At 35.1% G+C, this 18,542-nt stretch overlaps 1 protein-coding gene across 6 annotated transcripts in view; it reads left to right on the forward strand.

Moving 5' to 3' along the window:
* Nucleotides 1-18,542, forward strand: part of fgf13a (fibroblast growth factor 13a) — a 101,094-nt gene that overhangs the window by 69,709 nt on the left and 12,843 nt on the right. For all 6 annotated transcript variants that reach the window (XM_011479950.4, XM_020706451.3, XM_004073108.5 and 3 more), the window contains 2 exons: nt 2,094-2,204; nt 9,367-9,470. In XM_011479950.4, the coding sequence (XP_011478252.1) occupies nt 2,094-2,204; nt 9,367-9,470 (215 nt within the window). The remainder of the gene's footprint in view (nt 1-2,093; nt 2,205-9,366; nt 9,471-18,542) is intronic.

Consider the following 18,542-nt stretch of genomic DNA (forward strand, 5'->3'; position numbering starts at 1 on the left):
ATTTGAAAGTCTGACTGTCCTTTATGTGGTTGTAAGTTTGAAAATCTATTTTTGTTAAGGACTTGAAAACTCAACATGAGATCCTCAATCATATTAATTTTCTATCACAAGATTTATTTGACAACATATGAACATTTCAAAAGTTAAAATAAAAAAAATGGAAAAATAAATATTCATCCAATTTAATTGATTGACCTTAAAACATTTAACACTCAAGCACACTTTCAGCAAAAACAGCTGGCCCTTTAACCTTCAGGTCCCAAAACTCTGTTTTGCTAAAAAAGGCGGATTGTTGACACTTTCTCATGAAAACTGCGCATCTCTTTGATTTCTATTTGGTTCATTTTAATATCATCAGGCTCCTTTTTTTCTACTGATTTTAGACTCTACATTTTAAAGACGTGTTTCCCCAAATGCTCATCAACTGTCACTCCAGTTTTGGTGTGCAGGACATTTACAGTTTGTCAGAGTTTCTGAGTGGATGATGAACACATGAGATGGGTTCCACCTTTAACTCACAAATGCTGTTGTTTACGACGTATTGATGTCGTACTGCTGATTGTGAACAATATGTGACAAGTGGTGAGATAACATGGATGAAAAGAGCGGTTGACAAACAAATAAACAAAAAACAAAAGCCCATCATTCCACAGTTGGGACAGTGACCAGGAAGGACTTCGTTGTTATTGGACATTAGGCTGATATAACACTGTTTATAGGGGATGATTACAGAAATATATGGGGCGTGGTGGGGTGGGGGGTTCAACCAGATGGACTAAGATGAACAGTGTGAAAAACTGCAAGATTACACCAATAAAACCAACTCTTTTGCAATTTAGTTTTTACGATTCTACCAATCCAACATCAATAAACAGAATAATCTTGACATGAACTAGTCTTTAATAAATGACATGAAAAAAACTGAATACAATTATCAATTTAACAAACATTTAGCCAAAAGAGTCTGTTAATCTTTAAAAAAAAATAATTTCGTGTATGATATATCATATACCAGGGAATTATGAAATTAAAAGTCGCAGAAAACCACTTTTTTAAAATGTGTTCAACCTCGACTTTCTTAGAGGGCGTTCATTCTGTATCTATTTTCAGCTGTTTTCTGCACGACATGTCTGACATGATCCCGAACATTTTTATTAACTTGCTTCAAAAGATGCAAATCTTAAAGTGTGAGCAAACATTTTTGCTGTAATATTTTGGCAATTTCATAAATTGTGCACAATTAATTCAAGTTTTTGTTCTTAAACAGACATTATTTTGTTGCAACTTTGTTTGTGATATATTTTTGTTCAATGTTGGAGTGTTACTTTTTCACATTTTCTAAATAAAGCTGCTATTGATTACATGTTCTGTTGTTAATTACCAATTATTCGGTCATGGGAAATTTAGTATTTAAAAAAGATTTTTTTTAAGTGTAATAAATGTATTGTTTAAGATGACTTTCCATGCAGCTTCTGCATAATCTGGACATTGACAAAACAATTTGTTTGGTTATTTGGAAGTTTTATGTTCCTGATTAGATTTTTTTTTTTTACTTTATGTTTTTATCTAAGAGCCTTGATTATATTTGATGATTATATTTGATTATATAGATGATTATTTTTAAAGTTTAAAGATATTCTTGTTTTTATCATTCACAGAGGGAAAAAGTACAAATATACATGAAGATGTGAAATGCACGTTCTAAGAATGTATTTTATTTTTTTGCACAACATTCACTAAAGGTGCTCTTTGCATATCTAGAAGAAAGCTGTGATCTATTTTTTTCTACTGTTTATATCTAGCCTTTAAAAGCTGCAGCTCTTCAGCTTTAAATGCATCTAGTTCTTTTGTATATCCAAAGTCTCTTCCTGTAACTTAGCTTGCACTGGGATTCAGGGTCATTCTTGCCGCCAGATGACTCATTTTATAACTAACACTTTTATTTTAACTTACTCCAATTATGAGTTGAAAGACGTTTGCATGGGGGAAACAGGATGCTGCATAAATTCCAGAAATACAATTTGGGAGCTCATATGACATCAACTAAATGTTACTTTAATTTTTTTTGCTTTTTGTCTTCTGCTTTTCCACAGAACCCCAGCTGAAGGGGATCGTGACGAAGCTGTACAGTCGACAAGGTTTCCATCTGCAGTTGCAGTCAGATGGAACCATTGATGGAACAAAGGAGGAGGACAATGGTTACAGTAAGTTTCACAGACAAAGTTCAGTAGATTTCTTTCTATTCCGAATATCCTAACAAATGTACTTGTTCTTGCACATCACAGTGTTGGTCTCAAAGAAATATTCCACCTTAATAATCTTTGCAAAATCCTAAAATCCAAACAAACCGTCCCTGCACAATTAAGGGCTGAATCTTTAGCCAACAAAAACTTGTTTTTATAAAATATTTTTAAAAAATTTACTGTCTTGCAAGAAAAAGAATAAAAGTAAATTTTTTTAAATTCTTTTTATTTGAATTGACTTTTTCAGAAAGTTTAAAAAAGCAAAACAGATTTAGCTTAAAAATTAAAATATCTTTGGCAAACCATTTTTTTCCAAAACCATACAAAAACAATTTATTTCAAGCTTCAGTGTTAGTTTGTACAATAGAGGAACACGCAAGAGAATTCTTTCCCCCCCATTGGTCAATTACTGTTTGATGATTTTTTTTTGTATTCTCTATTAGGAATAATTTCCGGGATTTTACATCATATGTGATCAGACACCCTGGCAACTTTAAAATCAAAAAGATATTGTAAAACTGAAGGCGAACATTCGATTCATTCATGGTTTCTAATGCTTGTTTTTAGGATATTTGAGCAGCACTAAGTTTAACATTTAAAAACAAAAAAGTCATAACTATTTGTTTTGAACCCATATGCCCAGTTTTCAATACTGACCGAGAGTTTTATATTGTGGTATGAAGTGTTGCATTGCACAGACTCAACACCCACCAGCTCCTTGTTTTCGAACAAACAAAAAATAAAAGTGCTTGGTGGAAAAGAACAGATACAGCCATTTGTCTTCTATTAGTGCAAAAGAACTCTTTTGCCACATAATTGGTTGTTAGAATACAACAATTCAGTAGATGTAATTTACTTTGTCCAAAATAATGAAGAAAGAAATAGCATGACACACACATACAGAGTATAGCTCTGATGTAATACTTGGTGAGTAATTCCACTATGCGGATGTAAACACATTTGGAGCCTCTGACTTGTGACCATCTGCAGCTCAATGTTGTCCAAGCAAAAACAAGATTCTGCGTCTTAAAAAATTCTATTGAAGTCCAATGAAAGACAAAGGAGAATAAACAGAACTTATTAAAAAAAAAAATAATATTTCTTCATACTTTCTCAGATTGTCCAAAATCATGAATCATGGGTTGATAAGTGGCTTTAAATTGTCTCTTAGTGGTGTGTTTGTCTGAGTGTGGCCCTGTGGGGGGCTGGCAAGCTGGCCAGGGTGTAGCTTGCCTCTGCCCCAAAGTAGCTGAGATAGACTCCAGAAACTCCTGTGACCCTGCACACAACTGGCAATAGAAGATAGATGGATGTACATATTTGATCATTTCATTAGAATAATGCACTCCAATGGACCTATGCATGAAATTTGCATGACCTTGCTTTTCTGTTGCATAACAGCTTCTCTGCAACAGCACCAAAGTAGTTTGCAAAAAGAAAATTAAAGAGTGATGCTGAACAAGAATAGAGGAACATGTAAAGCTCTTTGCACTGCTCCAAAAATAGTGTTGTTAGGTTCTGGGGTGCGCTTGTCTCCATGGTAACAGAGTTTTGCAGTCGTTCTGCAGCCAGCGGTGTCTTGCAATGGTAGAAGAGGACCTCCTTGGATGAGTAGATACACACACACACACATGGCTGAAGACAGTTTATCAAAAGTTTTTTGTTACCTTGGGAATTTGATTTGATTTGAACAGAAAAAATATGCAAGTAAAAAAAATTGCCTAAGAGTTACCCTCCTCACTGCCTGCACAAACACAAGCACACAGACACTCACACACATATACCTAAAGACTATCAGCTATTTGCTTGTGTTGCATCACGATGGAACAAAGTCACTGGTTGTTTACAAAGACTAAACTACTTCAGTTCTTTGTACGGAATATTTAACAGGCTCAGTCCTAATTCACCTTTTTTAGAATGCAGCACCCCATGTCTGTTGAAGTTGAGTTCTTAAATCAAAGCCTTTCCATTTTAACACCAGACTACAAAGAAGAGCTGCGACATTGTCAATAACAGCTAACTTTAAAGATGCAGCATTTGATCATGTTGTCTTTTTGACACTGATTTCATGTCAGTTGCTGCAAGTGTTTAAATGTACTGGTTGAATTGGTCTTGACTGCCCACTGTTGGAAGGTGGAACAGAGGCAATTGTTAAAACTGTCTCGCAGGCCTCTCCAATTTTCTCATTACACGTATCTCTGTGCAGCATGAAATGGCCTTGTGTGGGTGGTCGCTCCTCTTCACTGTGCTCAGGTGTTTCGAGAAGCCAGGACATAATTGAGTTTCCACTCCTGAAAATTTCCATCTGTGCAGCAGCTGGTGATTCCTCTGAAATGACGTAGGCTGCAGATGTGTGTATTTTAAGGGAGCATCAACAAAGAAAACTTAAGACGCAGAAAGCAAAAAAGTGCAGAAATTAGGGCAAATAAGTTCTTACATAGAAAAAAAAAAAAATATTTGACATGGACATCGCCCATTTGTCTGACAAAAAAAATAAATAAATAAATAAAAAAAATCCAAAGTATGTGCAAAAATAACTTGGTGTCTCCATCTCTAAAGAAAGCCTTTTTTCCTGGAGCGCAGTCACATTTCTATTTGCTTCTTTATTTTGCATTTGAGTCATTCCAGTTTTCCTTTCAAACCAAAAAGCCAACTGAATCCTCTTTGAATGCTGCTGTTACAGAGAACACCTTTGGCTCTGACACCACACAGTGAGCATACGTTGTTGGAAATCGAGAGTTTTGATGCTCATGGAGTTGATGATGACAACTCAGACAAAAGACAGACCAAACAGAGAGTTGAGCATACAACGTTTTATAAAGTTTATGTTCAAGTTTGTCTGTGTCTTTGGGTCATGTTCAGCCTTTCTTTTATATTTAATTAACCACTGTCAAAAATTATTGTTAGATTTGCATTCATCAAACTTTTTAAATATTCTTTGTTTCCTGTCTTAATTGTTTTCATTGTTTGTTTTTTTTTTTCCTCCTTGATTAAATGAAATGGGGGGCAGTGGCGCTTTTATACTAACCTACTCCCCGGGCGAGTCACGACCCCCCCTCCACCCCCAACGTAACACAACCACAGTTTGGCAACATCCTCTTGTGTTCCCTATTTTTATTTGCCCATTTTACACACACACACACACACACACACACACAAATGCATGAATTTTATATACTCTTATTACAGGGGTGTCAAAGCCAGTTACACAGGGGGCCTAATCCAAAACACGCTTTAGGTTATGGTGTGTGTACCGGATGTTCTCGGGCTGCCGGATGTTCTCGGGGTCCTTCGGGGTCCTTCGACCAATGATGACGTCACACTATTTGATTGGCTGTAATTCTTTTTAATTTTTTTTTGTTTTTGTTTATTTATAGAACACAATACAAAACCATACCAGAAAATTTACATAAAACTTACAAAATATGCCGAATACAAAAGAGAATACTACAATTTTAAAGGAAGCAAAAAGAAAAAGGAAAATTCTTATCAGTATGCAAACATAAACCTATTTATATTCATAATCATAGATAAATTAGGGAAAAGTATAACATAAGAAAACAACAATTTCAGAGTTGGATAGTGTTACAAAATGCAGGGGGATACAAAATATAAATAAACTGTCTTAGACATTGGGAATATCACTCAGGGTGTCATAAATTGTTATGGCTTTAGGTGAGTCGATTAACTTTATGGATTTTAAGTATAAATTGACCTCATTGTTAAAGAAGTTAAAGCTGGGGTGGCATTTTTGTAACCTATTTTTGTGTATAAAAAACTTGGCTAAACATAACATAGTATTGTTACATACATTATTTACATTGTTGTGTAGTGACAGGCCAAAGATTATGACTTCTTTGGAAAAGATATCCATGATGAATGGAAATTTATGTCTTAACCATTTGTAAACATCCAACCAAAACACTTGTACAACATCACACAGGAAAAATATGTGGTCGATGTCTTCAACAGCAGTTTGGCAGAAGGAACAGCTGTTGTCATCAATGTTGAAACGTGATTGGCTGTAAGTTGCCACGACCAATGAGTTAACGTCGCTAAGTTGTTTTTTTTTAAACTTTATTGACAATTGCGGTATCATACATTAACAATGACATTAACGTTAACAACGAACAATAACAATGTAATGAATATTGCTTCGAAGATCAGTCACCATTGCCAAACATAACATATTAACATAGAAAATAAAGAATAGAGGGGAAAAAAAGAAACAATGAACACAACACACAAATAAATAAAAACATAAGTAAAATAAAATAAAGGAACAGAAAAAATCTAAATAGTCGAATACTAGTTAAGTTAGGGGTACTCGTGAAGTTTGTATTTCTGAACAAAACTAAGCTATTTCAAGCCATTCTTCATTTTCATATAATGAAGTGATTGAAAGTAAAAACAGAGCTCTTTATTAAATGTTATAAAAAGTGGTTTGGTCTTCAAAACTTGACCTCACCAAGATGGCGGTGCTGTCCTCCCATGAGGAACCACGTGATGTCTCCTCTTGATATAACTCATTGGACGGACCCCGAAGGACCCCGAGAACATCCGGCAACCCGAGAACATCCGGTACCCACACAGTGTCTAAAACTACCACTTCAGAGGGGTGTAAGGTACTTTATGCAACTTCCAAGTTTATTTTTGAACAAACAAAACAATCATGCAAAAAAGATCAGAATTTTTAAGAAAAAAAAAATAGTGTCACAAACCTCTACTTTTTCCCATTCTCTGCATAGATCATATGTGGAAGTAATTTTTCAGTCACTGCTTTTACATTTGGATTTAGCTCTTGGTAATACTAACATAGGATTAACCCCTTGATGCCTGAATTTATTTCCAGCTGTAAAAAAAATAACATAACGCTAAATTAAGGTATTTTTGGAGCAGAAGTTTGATTGGTGTGCATTTGCATCAGTAAGCTTCAAGGGGTTGAGTGTTGATGTTTATCTGAGGCTGTTTTTAGATCCATTTCTGATCTGACCACATCAAATCCTGCATGCCTAAATCTGTAGAAGATAATGAGGTTTGCCGTTTTCTTACACAAAGTTGGACATGTCAGGTGATTTCATCATTCCAAGACCTTCTGTGGAGGTTTCAGAATCTTTTGGACACTGGTTGAAATGAATGCTGTTCCCTTTCCCACCAACTTGCTGGTCTTACTGTCATCTGTCATCCAGCTGCCTCTGAAAAGTCTGTCATCCCCGAGGTTTCTCTTCTGCCTCTCTGTGACATCTGCTACATGTTGAATAGCTGCTCCTGCTCCCACTTGAAGCACCTGGGGCTGCAAACCAAATTGCAGGGGCACATGGACCACCAACACAAGCTGCAGTCTGAGGACTTGGAGATTGTCCAGTGCAGAGACAAAAACTGCATTTATTTTTGGCCATTTTCTTTATTTATACCGTAACGGTTTGACATTACATATAAGCTAAATTAGCCTTATTGGGGAACACTGTGTGGCTTTGCATTGAAACCCGTTCACATCCTTTATTTAGAAAAGCAACAAGGACAGTGCACAAGAGCCTTTTTACTCTCACTCACACAAACAGCCTTAAGAGATGAAAGTTGCTCTGCTGCTTGTGGTGATCTGCTTCTCTGCATAAAAACAACAAAGCAGGTATTTTTGGACTTTTGGTGTCATTATCAACAAAATCAACTCACTGAATTTCTAATGTCACCCTTGGTTAAGAAACAGTGTTTTAAACGGCAGGATCAAAGAAGATGGCAGGAAGACTTTCAACAGCAATGTTTTCTGTACACTTATAGCAGATTGTGCTGTCCATGTGTTTGCGGTTGGGGTTTTTGGTTTGGACTCTTGATAAAGAGCTTATCTTTATTTCCATTTGCTTTTTGATGTATTTGCATGTTTTCGTCTCCTAGCAGCAATCGAAGCTGTTGAGGATTTATTGTATACAGTATCATCATGCAACCTGTCAAGATGAACTTAATGGGATTTCTCATCCCCTTGGAAACCTGATATCTTTTTATTGATTTAGTGGGATACATACTAAATAATTTAATTTTATTAGAAGCTTAAAAGAAACATACATTATATTGCAGAAATAGAAGACAAAAATCAAAAACTACAGCAAATTCAAACTGAAGAAGGACAGAATATGTTGGCAAAGCTTCTATCACAGGAAGCCTCTTGAGTTCCCATAATTTGATATTATCTCAACCTTGTCATTTCAGGATTAGATGTCTTTTATCAAATTTTAATGAAGACTAATTAAGATACTGTCTATCCCAGCTTTTGGTTACATCTATACCTAAAAACACTAATCATAAGCAAACACTACAGAATAAGGAACAATAAGGTTATTCTTAGAGCAATAATTTAATTAAACTAATAAAATGATCACATCTAAAAGTAAAAGTAAAGGAAAACATCAAGATTAAATAATTTTTCTTCTTACAAAATCTGAATATTTCTTTGGTTTTAAAATATAAAAAAAAGACCAATAAAAAAGAATAAAATGCTAAGTTAAACTCTGCAAACATTCTTCCGTCTGGGTTTCCTTAGCAAATAAATGACCCTTGAAATATTTTATGAATCTAATTTATAATACCAGAAATCTGGATGGAGATTCTCATGCAGATGAACTTTGAATAAAGTTTTTTTCTTAATTCAACTTGTGGGTTTGATGGCAAAATTCTTAACAAACAAAATAAACTGTACAAGTACGGTCATCTTATAATGCCAGTAGAAGCAGAAGCAGAAGATATTTCAATAGCTTAATTAAAAGCCATGTCAGAGTTTTCTTGATTGACTTCCTTTGAATAGATAAAAGAAGATGACTGAAAATACCCCGACTGTAATTGCTTTTAAGAAGAACAAAAATGTGTCTTGCTACACTGTGGTGTGACCATTTAAAAGGAGAACACAGCATTGTAAGTTTGACTAATGTATCAGTATCACTTTTTTAAATGAATGCACACAGCATTGCAAATTCTTCTGGCTGCTTATTTTTAACAACATATAAAAACAGGGTCTGTTAGTATTAACAAATGACACAAACGTGTTTCATTTAAGTGTTTTTTTTTTTCTTGACCAACTAGCAGTATTATGACATGGTGATTGTTCATTTCTTTGTGCCCTCTCTCATTTCAGCCATCTTCAACCTCATTCCAGTGGGGCTCAGAGTGGTGGCCATCCAGGGGGTGCAAACCAAATTGTTTTTGGCCATGAACAGTGAGGGCTACTTGTACACATCGGTAAGTTTCGTGCAACAAATAACTTTGTGCTTGTGTGCTGGAAAAATCTTGCCACCTTTTCAGGGGACTGAAAAGGCGTTGCAGCTTGTAACAAATCCTAAGGCAAAACCATTAGACAGACAGAAGACAAAAGCCTTAAGAGAAATGGAATTCAACTTGATTCATTTTTCTTTCAAGCTCATTCAAACACCACCACATGCTACTAAAAGAAAATCATCATTTTCTGTTAAACTCTGCTAATAAAAAGTTAAAGAATGTTTTGTGGCAGATACATTAAAAAATGTCCCATCAATGAATCTGGCTCTTTCATTTTAATTAAATGTGCAAGGTTATGAAGGATTCATTTGAAGGCAGAGGAAAAATGTGTCTTTCCCCTAAATGTCTTCACTGCATGGCAGACTTCACAGAGAAGACAGACGAGGTGGAGGGAGACGCCCCCGCAGGCACACAGAGACATTCTCAGCTGACAAACAATCTTTATAGTTGAATTACTAAAGATTGCTTTGTATGGGAAAGGTCTCCAGACAGATTACAAGGAATCAACAAAACAAAATCTAATAAACTTGTGACTTTTTGCTGTGCGGCTTCGGCTGACAAATTATTGATTGAGCACTTGGGCAGTGATGTAATAAATAAAAGCTGTAATTTTAAAGGTTTATTTCAGTTGTTTTATATGGAAGCGATTCTGTAGCATAATTAAAAAGAAAGGTCAAAACCAGAAATGCTTTTTCATTTTCAAAATGAAGCTGCATTTTTTGACTCAAAATTAAAATGAAAAAGCAATCCACCAAAATGCTTTTTCATTTTCTTCTTCAACACCGCTTATTCTGTCAATTAATTAAAATGATAAAGAAAATGGTATTTGACATTTCATTTTCAAAACGTTCTCTGGTAAATGTGTAGCAAAATTCATTTAGAAATGTCTAATTTGACAATTAAAATGGATTAACAGAAATGCTTTTTCATTTTCAAAATGTAACTGCATCAAATGACTCAAAATTAAAAGGAAAAATCAATATTTCAAAATGCTTTTTCATTTCTACTTAAAAACCGCGTATTCTGTGTCACAATTAAAACGAAAATGCGAAGAGGGGATTGGATTTTCGTTTTAACATCCAACCTGCGAACATTGTCGCAGTATTCAATTCCAATAAGCATTTCGGGCGGGGAGTCAGGGCGATGATGTCAGTGCTATCTCCGTGTGTCCGGCTGCTAAGAGACACATGCTAGGAGCAGTGGAGCTGTAGTATTTTTATCCAGGGATGCTTTCAAATATTGATGTTTAAAAATACAATTTCGAAAAAAAAAAATTATAGTTAACCAAAAAAGTGAAGTAATTGACTTTAGAGTTCAAAAGAATATTTATTATTTTAGAATATATATGATATATAAAAATTAGGTTACGTGTTAACACTGATAATGTTAACAAGATGAGAAAAAGTAACAACACAACAAAGAAGATACATAACCCCAACACATAAGGTCTTCAGCTCTCATCTGTTCGCTCGGTCGTTGGACAGAATAGGATAGAAAAAAAATAGAAAAAGAAAACAATAAAGAAACTAATAGTAAGAGGGAAATAATACTATGCTTCCACAAAAATAGCTTCAAATAATGAGGTGTTTGAAGACTCACACAGATCATCTTTTGATCTGTTGTTAAAGTGTTCCCAGTGGTCTTTTAATTATGATTGTGCAGTTTTTAGCCAAAATCAAAAACATTGTGTTTTCTAGGACATCGTTTTTGCAGAACGGCAGTAGTATATTAGAAATTCACCTCTGAGATGCAACTGGGACCGTTGGCATGGAGTAACCCTGATCTTCCCCTCCCAGTTGCTGGGAGCTCTCTGTTTACACTCTTCTGCTAGCTTACTGGCCCTCACATCCCTAACTTAACTTTACCAGTGCACCAAAATGGTGAGTAATATCTGAGCCATCCAGCCGTACAGTTTTGAGCCAGATTCCAGCTCAGTCGAAAAAAACATAATTGTGTATAGATCTATTGGTCTGCAAGTGGTGCATCAGAATGGAGTGGAGCAGGAAGCTTGTGTCTTGCCATACATAGTAGGGTTTGAATCACACTTAAAACCTTTTTCCAACTGTATATTTGTGTCTGCTCTCGATTCATAACGGTTTGAATGACGAAATACTCAGAAATGCAATTCTGAGCTTAATTTTATTTATATATGTCCTCCTTGATAAAAAATACCCCAAGAACATGTTAAAAACATCAAAAACACAATTTTCATTGGAGTGGGTCTTTAAGTTTCATATTTAATATAAACCATCCAGTTTATTAGTATCTTGCATGATCGTTAAGTTTATTATTTGCAGAAAACTCTTCACTGTCATTATATTATGGGCAATATGAACTTTACAGTGCAGTTACAAATAATCCTTAGATGAAGCAAGGGGAGTATAACTTTTACCTGTACTTAGATAAAGGATTGGTAAGTTTTACTTAAGTATTTAGAATTTTATTACAGTTTTCAGATCATTTCTCTATCAGAGAAAGTTCAGTCTGTGTTCTTTTATTCTATTGTCATTATTGAACACTTTTGTAATGTAAAAGAAGAAAAAAGTGCTCCTAAGTGAGAAACAGTTACTCAGCTTCTGCATTCTGAGCACAGAAGCTCAGGTTGTCTACTGGAGTCAGTTTGAGCCTTCAAGGGTGAAACAAATCCCATCCATCAAGGGCCAAACGGAGACAAACAGCAATACTTCCTTGAGATGTTCCACATTGTTTCCTCCTGAGCACAGTTTAGACACACAAAATCAACTTAGCATGCGTGCTTTTGAATTGAAGGAGGAGTCCCCACAGAAATCCAGGAAAGAATTGGAAGCACATAGAAAGTACGCACAAAAAAGCTCCAGCTGGGAATTGAACTCCTTGTTGTTAAAACTCCAGCTCAGCTTATTCTGAAGCACAAGCTAATGAGAAGGTTTGTGAGAAGGCTAATGCTTCAAAAATCATACTGTTAAAGATACAGCTTGAGAGAAGTTTCTGTCAAGAATTGTGCCTTTTTTTTGTTACAAGATCATGTGACCTCATTACATTAATGCTCCATCGAATGTGTCCATAATGTCAGGTGTAGACATTTTCAGAAGGGTTCTTACTTTGTTCTACAATAGAGACACGGTTCTATTCCAATCACAAAAAAAGAAGATGTTGGATTTTTCATGTACATTTTTATGAAGCTTATGACTTTTCAAATAAATAAAGATCATGGGAGGTGTTTGAGGGAAATCTTTACCTTTCATCTGTACAGTTCCCGGTTGATAACACTTAGTGCCAGACTTTTTGACCTTACTGCTTGGCTGTTATTGAAATGGAACGATTGTCATTTTACACAGAGGTAGGGTTCATGTAAAAAAAAAAAAACTGAAATAAAGGTGTAGACAAGACAAAAAAACTGAAGCAAAGCTGTGGAAAAAGGGGTTGATTTGCCTTTGTCACGAAAAAAAGCTGAAATTCTTCGTTAAAATTGTATTTTGCCTTAGTGTATCTTTTTATATGTCACAACAGATATAAGTTTGTGAAACTGAGGTTCTACTCAAAGCCAAAAGAGAAATGATAGAATCAGTAGAAAATGTCGGTAGCAGCATACCATATTTCTTCTATGCCTTTCCCAGTCCTCTTTGCAATACAGTACAATTCTACTGGGGAGTTAAAATGGAAGAATGCAATTTAGGGATGGGTTTCAGGGTTTCCTATTTCAACTATCAGAGAGAGAAAATTGAACTTAGTGGGAAGCTGGCTGCCAAATAGTCCTTGTCTCCTTTGGATTGCTGCTATGGTAAAGTGTTGCCTTCAAGCCACATATTAGACCAGCCAATAGGAGGTCAGCACTGAGGGGACAATCCCAATCAACAGAGGAGGGAAAACAGATGACGCATTCTAGGGGGGGGGGGGGGGGGGGGGGTGTACAGTGCTGCTGCTGTGGGGTCGAGATGTTGCACAGTGTTTCCATATGTTTGTATGCATACAATGCATGTGTGCAAGTGAATGAATGGTGAACGCATATTTGGATTATGATTAAGAAAAAAAAATGAAGTCACGTACAGTATACATGCATTGACTATGTATGGCCCAAATGAATCATGCATTTACATGTTAAGGTTTAATTTAAACCGACAAATTTTTAACTGACTTTATTACTTTCAGTCAGGATTAACTTCTGCCTAATTTGAACAAGAGATGCGTAACTGTTCAGTAGATAAAAGAGCTAAAAACATGTGCGGGAGTGTGAGAGAAAAGAAGGGTGAGGAAAAAAATGAGCATATAGAGTATGTGGGTGAGGTAGAATTCAGTGAAAATACATTCATCTGTTGGCATCAATGTGTGGGAGAGGAGGAACCAATTAATATTTATTTTACTTAACTGATGTCTGTTTTGCGGCTCCATTTTCTATTTTTGCGAGAGTTGTGAAGGCATGCATCGACAAATATGTTCTCAGTCCTGCCTACAAATTTAAAAAAAAAATACAATCCAACATTGATTTATTTTTTTAAAACACAAAATTATCAATTTTGAGTCTTACTATTCTGGATTAAAGAAAAAGATTTATGAAACTTTTTTAAAGTGGTGATCTTTTTTGTTGTTTTGGTTCCTGTGCTAAGTGCTCATTTGTCAGAAAGGATGTTGGAAGAGGTGTTATTAATTTCCTGGTGGGTCATGTTTGAATTACAGTGAGTCACTGAGGCTCCAGTTGAGTCTTGACTCCTTTGTGTGAGTTTTTGTTACTGCATGCGTGTGTCCCGACTAAATATGTTGAGGGCTCTTATGGTGGAGATATTAATCAGATTAACAATGAGGTTTACAGACTTTTATACTAAAAACAGTCTGCAAGTTTAATTCTATGTACACTCTGTGGAGGTTTATATGTAATTGAACTTTTTATGTTCATTTAAAATGCTAAAAATATTGTAAATTCATGTTTAACAGATATGCCTCTGAATTAGATGATGTAAAAATGTTGTAAAAACAACGGATCCTAATCTAATGGTAAAATAACATACACTTATATAGTCTTAGCAGGTTTGTTTTAGGCCCAAAGCTGACTACAGACCGTCATGCACACACTGATGGTGAGCTGCCATATTAGGTGGTAAACAGACCAACTGCAGCCAAGTGAGGTTCAGTCTCTTCCTCTCGGACACTGACACATGGGCAGGCAAGATGGGATCTGAACTTTTGGTCAGGGCTTGACCACTCTACCTCAGCACCACCCAAACTTTAATTACATTAAACTAACCTTAGTAACTGTTGTGTATTTGAGGTTACGTGTCCTGTGGTACCTTATTTATTTTAATTTACGTTCTATGAATAACCTATAGGGGAAATCCACAAAGTAGGATTAGAGATGTTTTAAAGCTGTAAAATCCCTCTCTAAACACAGCTTTCTCTCTTGTTTAAACTGAATTAAAAAAAAAAAGATACGCAGAATTGTAAAATGAAAACAACAATCTGATTAAGATCGAATATTCATGTAAATGTAGCAAGCTGAACTAATTCTGAACTGGAGGCATGGCACAGAGGAGATTGACAAGGTCTATATCCAATCAGAATGCAGAACACATCAGCGTGCAAAATTGCACTGAAAAAAATCTGCCCAACAATGAGACTGTGAAAGGTGAACTGCGATGTAGCAAGAGACCACTGTGTTTAGCGTGTCGCTGTGAGATTTCCCGATGGAGTTAATCCCATACCTTTTTGCTTGCCACTTTGGCTCTAGCTTGTTTCCATCTGGCAAAAGGACACTTAACAATTATTTCTTGAAGCTACTGTGCTTCAAATTTTGCAAAAAAGAGAAGGTTCAGAAACTGCAGTTACTCTGCCATTGTGGGGAAAAAAGTATTTACAAAGCTATATGTAGCATGGATTGGTGTGAATCTCACAATTATTGAGGTGCCTGTAAGGAAACTGTAGGGTAGCTCCAGCTTGATTTTTATTAGCATAATTGGTGTCTGTTTAGCTTTTAACAAGGCATATGAACACACTTGGTGCTGTCAGCATCATTGATTTGCCTTGTCCTACAAAAATAATCTAACAATTGTCTTCCAGCAGAAACACAATATGCATGCTGTGTGCATCTCACCGGACTGGAGAATTCATTTCTTAATTATTCCCCTGAAGCTTATAACAGTGGAGAGCGCATTGTAATTGATAGCAGTATCTCATACTATTATATAGCCCTCCCAATGTATAATTAATTTAACATTTGCCAGCTATGTCCATCAAAGCAAAAGCTTTCTTAGAAGCTCTTAAGATTCATATTGTCCCATGCACTAGTTGCACCAACAGCAGACTGCAGAGGTGAAACATTAGTGCCTTGTTTTTTAAATTCAAATGCAAATACAAAATTTGGAAGGAAAGAAAATTGCAGGACTGAAAGCCTTAAGCCTGTGTCAAATGTTACTGGCCTTTTTTCTATACTGAAGAAGTACTCAAGCATATCTGGGGATACAGCTTTTTGATAAGGTTTGATAAAGTATAATGACTTCAAAGTAAACCATGAAATTATTTTATTTTATTTTTTTAACAAACTTTACCATGGCAACTGACCCCTGTGATATTACTTGTTTAAAACCCGACTGTCCAATCAAGTACGCAATGTTACATTTAAGCTTGTCCTCCAAACCAAGACTGCATTCTTTGTAATGGTTAAGAACAGATTGGTTTTATATCCCCAAAGGTTTAAATAGTAACAAAACACACCTCAGCACACTTTGTTTATCATTTTATAAGGTTGTAAAAATCCTCTTTTTATAAGCAGTTTATGGATCATATCATGTTTAAGGTATAACTGCAATGACTACAGCCATTGTTTCCCTTCAATGCATAGTGTTGTCATAAACAATTACATTTAATTAAAGTCACCGCTGCTACATTGATTTAAACAAGCAATTTCCAACTGTGATTTATTAAACAAAAGGATAAGAGATGTTATTTATATAAAAATAAATATCCAGTCTAAGAATGGGTATTTTCAATTATACTGGTCTTTGACACTTAAAACTGTAATCTTTTTAAAGTCAAATAATCTTTAAAACCTTTATAGTATAAATTGGTTGAAAAAACTGATGGTACATAGGAAAAGCCCTTTGTCAGCTCAACACTTTTAAACTCACACAGATGTTACATATCCTTAAAAAAATCAAATGATTGAAAAAAAAGTATCATTTAGTGAAACAGAATAATTTGAAGTAGTCCAAAATAAGCCTTTGTAGACTGAAAAAAGAAGACATAGTCCTCATAGTACTATTGACACTCCTTAAATATTTGTTGATAATTCACCATCTGGTTCATGAGTCATGAATAAAGTTTTGATTTTTTTTTTTACTATGAAATTGATTTCCATAAACAATAAATATCCTTATGACTGATGAAGATCTGACACTTTCATAAATCTAAACTCCCATCATCAGTCCTGTTGGGATTCAAAAGGGATACCCTGCCAGTGGTTACACCTCCTTCTGTTAGTCAACATAAGCCGGCTGTGGGGAGACCTGCTCAAGTGGAACAGTAACAACCAGCATCCATCTTGGCTCTGACTGTGCATACATCCATCTGTAAGTGTCTGTTTGTCAATAGGCTCTCATCCTTTACCAGAGATGAGTGCAACCAGCCAAGTCTCCATAAGCTCATTATTAGATGTAGAACAGAACTCCTGGCTTGGGAGCAGTCTGTTCTTTTGCTTCCAATTAGTGATCATGTATAACTGAGATGAATGCCGTGCAGCGTCGCCAAGACTGCTGCAGCTGATCAGCTTGAACAAGAGTCAGTTGGGAAGACAAGAAGAAGTTGTTGATATTTTGCGGGTGGTGAACAGTCAGAAAATAAACTGTGATGATCATTATGCTGTTTTATTGTCTAATTGCAAGCTTCATTAAAAAAAAATCCTAATGTACTTTCAAAAGTAAAAAAAAAAAAAGAAGTAGTAGTTCATATACGTGAATCATCATTTTCACAGTTTGTTTGATTTTATCCTTTCTTATTATTTTTATTTAGGGGGTCAGAGTTAGATGAAAGACTATATATGCACAAGGTTTGTACTTCATAGAGGCTGTACAAAGGAGATTGGTTGATGTAATAACTTCTATATGAAGATATAGATGTGCTTAGGTGTTCCTTCACAGCAGTAACCAGGTTTCCACACCTCTATCTCACAGGGACAACTTCACGCCTTTCATCATGCTGCTTTTCCCTGCTGCAAATTGAGTGCTAAGTGTCAGCAGCCTCTGTCGTGCTAATGTGCTCTTGGAGAAAAATGAATATTTTACCAAACATCTATGAGGTTTCTGCAATACTTAGTAAAACTTCTTACTTTTATTAGAATACTTAATAAAAAGGGTAACACTTTATATTAAGATTTGCAATGAGTGTTTCACTCAGGATAGTTGGCTAATACTTTATCCTTATTTGCTATGATGCTAGCGCCATCCGACACCGGTCCCTATTTGTTGTTGTTTTTTGTTTTTGTCTGAATTAAATTATTATATTTCTTTTACAGAAAGATTTTTGTATGTTTTCTGTTTCAATGTTTAGTAGTTTAGTAATATGGACTTTTGAAGACAATGGTCCGATGTTAATGAATCTTATTAACACTTTTAAGTCTTTGCAAGACATTAATAATGAACATCTTACTAGCATCTTACACATTAATAATGCTTATTAATTTGTTAAGTTAGTAAACAAAACTTAAGCTTATTAACACTTAGGTTTGTGTGAGACATCTATAATGCTAATAAATATCTTACTAGAACCCCAAACAATAATAATACTTCTTAATTTGTTAACAAAGGTTGTTTATAAAACTTATCAAGCTTATTAACACTTAGGCCTGTGTGAGACATCTATAATGCCAATAAATGTATAATTATCATCTTAAAAACATCCTAATATTAATGCTTGTAAATGTGTTAACTAAGTAATTTAATAAACCTTATTAGACTTATTGTACTAATAAATGTCTTAACACCCTAAAAATTCTATTATAATGCTTGTTAATGCGTTAACAAAGCTTGTTAAGGAATCTTAATATAAAGTGTTACCAAAAAAAGAAAACCAACA

The sequence above is a fragment of the Oryzias latipes genome, chromosome 10 (assembly GCF_053564925.1).
Source record: "Oryzias latipes strain Hd-rR chromosome 10, Olatipes_Hd-rR_3.1".
Lineage (NCBI taxonomy): Eukaryota > Metazoa > Chordata > Actinopteri > Beloniformes > Adrianichthyidae > Oryzias > Oryzias latipes.